The sequence below is a fragment of the Euprymna scolopes genome, chromosome 11 (assembly GCF_053919585.1).
Source record: "Euprymna scolopes isolate OS-2025 chromosome 11, ASM5391958v1, whole genome shotgun sequence".
NCBI classification, from domain to species: Eukaryota; Metazoa; Mollusca; class Cephalopoda; order Sepiida; family Sepiolidae; genus Euprymna; species Euprymna scolopes.
In genome coordinates this window covers 78,501,147-78,508,154 of record NC_136492.1, presented here as the reverse complement: position 1 = coordinate 78,508,154, position 7,008 = coordinate 78,501,147, and the positions used below count along the sequence as shown (strand labels likewise).

At 30.0% G+C, this 7,008-nt stretch overlaps 1 protein-coding gene across 1 annotated transcript; it reads left to right on the top strand.

Moving 5' to 3' along the window:
- Positions 1-806: 806 nt before the first annotated feature.
- On the top strand, positions 807-5,325 carry LOC145288239 (uncharacterized). The gene is made up of 2 exons (XM_080136277.1): positions 807-963; positions 4,878-5,325. The coding sequence occupies exon 2, from the start codon at positions 4,888-4,890 to the stop codon at positions 5,305-5,307; it is 420 nt and encodes a 139-aa protein (XP_079992403.1). The 5' UTR covers positions 807-963; positions 4,878-4,887; the 3' UTR covers positions 5,308-5,325.
- The last annotated feature ends 1,683 nt before the right edge of the window (positions 5,326-7,008 follow it).

Genomic DNA, 7,008 nt, shown 5'->3' with positions numbered 1-7,008 from the left:
AAATATTATCACCAGAAAAAATGTATTTCCCCTGTTATTTTTTAAGTAAGAACGAATTATTTTTTCGTTATCTTTATTACTAACGTTTATTCCTACACATAAATATTTCACATCAATTTAAATAAACAACTTGATTTCGTTTTAGTAAGAAAGATTACAGAACATTTTAGTAAGATAACGAAATAGTAATTTGTTCTTACTAATAATTACAACAGGGGAAATACATCTTTTTCTCGTAAAGGAGTACCTGAACTAAAATAAATTTTAAAGAATAAATGCTTCATAGCTTGCGTTTATTCCTACATATAAATATTTGACATCAATTTAAATCTAATGTGTTTTATTATTTTATTTACTGTTTTAATGTTGTTTCTTTTTTCCAATAATCACATTTACTGGTAAATGCTTAAGGTGGAAAGTAAGTAAAAATTGACCTTTTCTTTTTCTTTTTCTCTGGCTGGTTGTGGCTACCACCAAATTCATCATTCATGGGATAGATGGATTTTGGTATTCTCCCCTTTTGCAAATAACAATGCCCAATATCAATGACTAAATCTGTCACCATAAAATAGGTCCTTAAGGTAAGGTAAAAAAAGACAGGAAAAATATCGTTCTAATTAGAGTGATATCGGGATAATTGAATAAATACATTTAAATAAGATAAATAATTATTTATTTGTGTTATATATTAGCTTAGAAAGTAAAATAAGATAGGTGCTTGTACTTTCGGGTCGTGATTCGGTCACTGGTCCGGGCGAAGTGATATCACAGTAGGGTTAACAATTGCCAGTTATTAACAGTCGCCAATCCTTTTTGAGATTAGACCTCAGAGAGAACAGATCGCTTGCTTTCCTTATCCAACCATCGTTTGCTCAGTACAAGTGTTTTCTTTGGCTTGTAAAAGTACCAACGAGTTAAGAATCCAAAATCGTTATATATTTTATACATTGGTTTAGTTATAAGGTAACGTGTAGCCTTGTTTTTTAATAAGAATGTACTCAATATTTCTTTACTTATATATTTTCGGCAGTCACGTTCCTCATTCCACGTGCTAACCTTGAAAAAAACCCTTTTTTGTATCGCATATGTCTGGCGTATCCTTTTTCTTTGCATTATTTTATTTATTTGTATAATATTTTTGTAAAATATTATATATCCTTTTTGTACATGTATTGCGTTTATGGCAATCTTTCTTTTTTTTTTTTTTTTTTAAATTTTATTGCAATCACAGTGAAAACTCGGTGCTTGAAAGATCCCCCCGTGTGTGAGACGACCAAAATATTTTTGAGGACCCATTTCGAGTGGTTCAAAACCCTCCCCAACCTCGAAAGCCGCTCTTAATATGGGGGAGGTTGGGAGTGTTTATACTACTCTGGGGCACGTAGTAATTAGTTCTTTCCGGAAATAATCATTATCTCGTTTGATTTTTAATATTCATTTCATGCTCCGATCATAGTTTAAAATACTGATTGCTCTCTCTGATTTTGACGACAGGGCCCCGAAAAAATGGCGTTTCTATTTTTGGCGAAGTGATATAAATTCGTTAAAGATTTCACGGCCACCTCTTCTTGTTCTCCAACTGCGTTCAACATTACTCGTTTTTCGAACCGAATTAACATTTTACATTTAATAATAAAAAAACAAAAACAACTTAAAACTTATCCAGTTAGGTAGAAAAGTAACTTATCTTGCATTTGATAACATGATATATATATATATATATATATATATATATATATATATATATATACACACACAACTTTACGAAACTTTGTATCGTAAAACAAGTCCATTATTTTATTTTGCTCTTTATTTTATGTAATTATTTACATAAAATGAAGAACAAAACAATTTCGTTCAACAGTCTAACCTGAAATATATATCGCGTTTACTTTGTGCCTGTTATGAAAAGAAAAAAAATCGAAACGTTAAATTCAATCTTTTTCATATTAAAATTTCGGATAGGAGGAAGCGAATATTAACGAAATTCTGAACGCACATTTTTTTTTTTTTTTTTTTTTTTTTACCACACGTGATTGTTATTTTTCTTTTCTTTTTTTTTTTTTCGTTGTGTGATTGTTTTCATGTTCGTTTACCTTTTGTGATTTGCATTAATTTTTTTTGTATTTTGTTTTCGGGTCCACAAATTTTGATTTCGGGTGTCCAGTTTTATTTGGTGTGTTAAAAGAACGAACGCCACAGCCACTTCTATCGTTGTTAAACATTAAGCTCAACCTGGGTTTGTAGTACTATACACATAGATTCGAAAAAGTTGTCAAAAAAACAAATATATAACAAATAAATGTTATCAAAGGCAAGATAAGTTACTTTTCTACCTAACTGGATAAGTTTTTAGTGTTTTTATTTAATGAAACATGTTTATTCAGCTCGAAAAACAGTGTTTACCGATGTATTTGAAAATTCAAAATGGCGCCGGACTCTGTTGAACACGGTAAGTTTGGGAAAATGAGTTAAAACTAAACAAAATACTGTTAGAAACTCGCTCAATGTTACCATAACATATTTTTATTTTTTGTATATTTTTTTAGTTTTAACTCATTTTCCCAAACTGTTCAACAGAGAATCCACCGCCATTTGCAATTTTCAAATTTCAAATACATCGGTAAACATTGTATGTTCTTCGAGATTATCCAGTAAAGTAGAAAAATAATGTGTTGGCTTAGTACCTAAACCATTTATTGATAATTTCTCACTTTTTACAAACATTTATAATTTATTTACTTACGTTGGCTTAATTCTTTTCAAACACAAAACTTATCCAGTTAGGTAGAAAAGTAACTTAGCTTGTTTTTAATAACAGTTATTTGTTATATTTTCGTTTTTTTTTTTTTTTTTTTTTTTTTTTTTTTTTTAAACATCTTTTTTCGAATCTGTGTATAGTAAAACAAACCCGAAGTTTATTACAAAAACGCTTTGTTTTCGCAACATTCAACAATATGTTGTTCATCCGCACATGTAAATTAAAAATATTTGTAAAAGTGACAAATTATCAATAAATGGTTTAGTCTTTTTTTTTTTTTTTTTTAATATTCATTAATTTTTGCATTAGGTCCACTTCCACAAATGTTAAGAACGGCTTTTAGAATAAACACCATTTAAGTGAGGGGGTGGTGAAAAATTATTTGCCAAATTTAACTGATATTCGTTGTCAGCATATCCACCCGCAAATACTATTAAGGTGGGGGGGGGGGGCAGTGTCGGTTGCAGAGATGTAGATTTGTTTATCGCACTGGGATTTTCTGAAAACTAATAAACGTCATCATTTTAAAGAAAACTGTGAATGTGAACCTAAATGTAAATATTTACCAAAAAGTTATTCATGCATGTAAATTAAAAATGTTTGTAAAAGTGAAAAATTATCAATAAATGGTTTAGTTACTTAGCCAACGTAAGTAAATAAATAAATAAAAAAAAAATGCTACGTGCGCATGCCTTAACCTTTTCTAAGGGAGCGGCTATTAAATAATTATGCTGGCCACTATGGAACTCAACGCCCAAGAAGTACTGCAATTTTTCGCCCACTAACATGATTAAAGTTTTGGCGGACGTTTAGGAAATTGCCCCCCCCCCTCTAAATTCCACAATTTACACTTTTTTTTTCTTTTCACGTTAATCTCATTATTTTCATCCACATTTTGCTTATGATTTTCAAATTACTGATTACACCTCTCCTCTCTCTCTCTATCTCTCTCTCTCTCTCTCTCTATGCACACAGACGCATGTAGTAATATTACTGAACTACTTTCTTATGCACAAAGATTATAACCCTTTGGCATAGCAACACATGAACACAGTCTTTATATATTCCATCTTAACAACATGCTGTACCAAATGTTTGATGTTACCTTGTGTATATATGTTAAGAAATCATTAATGACAACAGTGACTCATTTATAACTAAGGCAATGACCACAGAATATTCTTTTCATTGTTTTGACTCGAGTATATCCGACACGGTTAATCAACCGAGAACCACATCACTAAAAGCATATAAGGTATCAATGGATACACACTTGAGTCAAAACAATGAAAAGAATATGCTGTTGTCATAGTCCTAGTTATATCCACCAACATTTTTCATTACAACACATACACACATATATGAGAGAATTCGAATTGGTAATTGTATCAGAATTTGGGAAAAGTATTGGAATCGTCCCTCACTGGTATATATATGTATAAATGTATGCATGTGTATATATATATATATATATATATATATATATATATATATATATATATATATATATATATATATATATATTGTAATTTTTCATTCCAGTTACCATAAAAAGTCAATCCACAAACAAGATTTTTTTTATATTCATTTATTTGTTTTATTTATTTAGTTATCTTTTAATATATAAGCGAATTTTTATATTAAATTTGTGCCTTACACGTGTTTCATTATGTTTATAGCCGATGCTGCCATAACACAAATTATCAGAGACAGATAAATATTATACACAATCACACATAAGTGGATGGAATAAAAAAGTTAAAAAAGGTTGCTTCAAGCATGGGAAAATGTAAGTTAGGGAAACTCAAAGACATTACTTATAAATGATATCCGACAAAAGATAAGTACACTTAATAACAGGAAAAATATTCAACAGCACCGTCATATACATATATACACATGCATGTGCACATGTGTGAAAATACCGGTGGTTTTTAAGATTCTATGATAATAAGATTGATTTTCTGTAGATTTTTTTGTATTTAACTTTGAACAATTTCAATTTAAAAATTTATCAGTTAAAATTGAATTCCTCTTTTAACTAAAATTTTTGATAAAAAAAGATTTTTCTTGATTTTCTAATTTTAATTTAAATCATTTTCTTTTCTTTTCTTAGATAATATTTCATGGCGTACAGTATGGAATTGATGCCAGAAAACACAGAAACATTGTTTCAATATTCAACAATGAGTAATGACGACCATGAGAATGAATGTATATTTAATGATCCTAACAGAGAAATCTTGTTTGGTCCCATTAATGAATTTGACGATGTTATTGTTATTGGTGATGATGACAAGAATAATGATAACGAATGTACGGAATCAGATGATCATGACAGTGAAATCTTGTTTGGCCCCATTGATGAATTTGATGATGACGACCAACTTAATTCCAGACAGTTAATGGATTTGCTTGTATACTGTCCATACTGTCTGAGTAGATTGAATGCCATATCTGTTCTCACTCAGACAGACAGCGCAAATCGGACAGTCATAACTATGTCATCGTCGATCAATTTATTAAAAAGTTTTAATTCAGTTTGACAGTTTTGTAAAATAAAATTCGCCATTTTCAAAAAATTTTCTTTCCTGTTCTTTCTTTTTCTCTGTTTTATGAGTCATCATAATTTTTTTTCTTGTGCACATATTGGCGCCTATATTATCATTGACCGAAAGATAAACTAGTATATTTTTGAACAACACAGACGTCTAACGAAAGTCATTTTATAAACAATAAGATATATTTATTTAAGGCAACTATACTGTTGAGTGTATGCAGCCAAAAGTTAAAACAGCGCTAGAATGAGTAAAAATTACGAAATAACTGAGCTGTATTTCTTCAGGTGGAGAATGGACTTACATTTTTTTTAACCATTTTCCTTTTGTGAAAATCTTTTTCTATGAAATATGAATTTAGATAAATAAGTCAGTAGATGTGTGTGTCTCAGTGTGTATGTGTAAATATTTAACCAATAAACTCTTAAACTATTGGTCACATAACACTGAAATTAATAGGAAATATTAACTATACACAAAGGATGGTTTATAACAAATAAAATCTTTGTTTAGATGGATGAATAACATGATATATCAACAAATTGAAATGCATATGTGCCAACATATTTTTATTCCTTCTACACATACCGAAATTCATTTCTTTTCAAGTCATTTAATATTAAATCTTTCTTACCTATTTCTCAATAGCTACTCTGGTAGAGAATGTAGCAGCAGTGCTAAATGTTTTGGTTTCAATTCTAGCTGATGGCAAGTCATATTAGAGATTTGACTCTAATAAATATGGAATCTGCATGAATAAAAATATATTTAAGCATATTTTACCACTTTGCAAAGCTAGGAATCTCCTGCCCCTCGTTAGTTTCATAATAAAATTTATCATTCTTAATAAAATGTTTTACTTTCCTGTCCCCCCCCCCCCTGTTTTATTAATCTTTTTTTTTTCTGTAAACGATTCTCATCCTGATGTCAACTAAATTATTCTAATGAATACAGCCACTTTTGCTTAATTTTTGATTTTTAAGCGATTATTGAGGGTCGATATGGATGTAATGAGGCTGACATATTTTTTCATTCTAACTCAGACTTGAAATAACCTTCCTTTCAAGGTAAATAAACACTTGAAGATAAGTTAAAATAAAAACCTTGTCCAAGTAGGTAGAAGAGTAAAGAGTAATTTATATTTTTTTGGTAACATTTATTTTTTTATATATTAACTGCTTTTCTTTTTTTTTTTTTATAAAGGATTCACCACTTATCCTCAAGTGGCGTCTGTGCCTTGATAAGTGTTAATGCATGTTCAGTGGTTAAGTGGAACATGTAATTATTTTTAGTAGTGAAAATTTGGTAAATTGGATTACTTAAGGGGGGTGGTTCGTCAAGAATTTGTTCACGTTAAACTTGAAGACAGCCATATTGTAGTCAGTTGGAAAGCAGGAAAACGGAAATGAGTTCCACATGTGTGCAATTCTAAGAAAAAAGCTTTGTTCATGGAATCTAGGTTTAGGCACAGATAAAGAGTAGGACAAATTATTGATAGTGGTTTCAGCTAGACTGGTGTTTTTCATGAAAGTCAGGACAAGTTTCAACCATTAATAGACAACTTTTAACAACATGCCAAGAAAAAGATGGACTAAAATATGAACTAACTTTAAAAACGGACGGAAAAAAGGAATATCTGCCTCAATACAGAAATGCTAGTTTATTTTGGTATCTTTAACTCACCCACCC

What these genes read in the sequence shown, in the direction of transcription:
- LOC145288239 (XM_080136277.1), top strand. Translation starts at nt 4,888, where the DNA reads ATGGCGTACAGTATGGAATTGATGCCAGAAAACACAGAAACATTGTTT.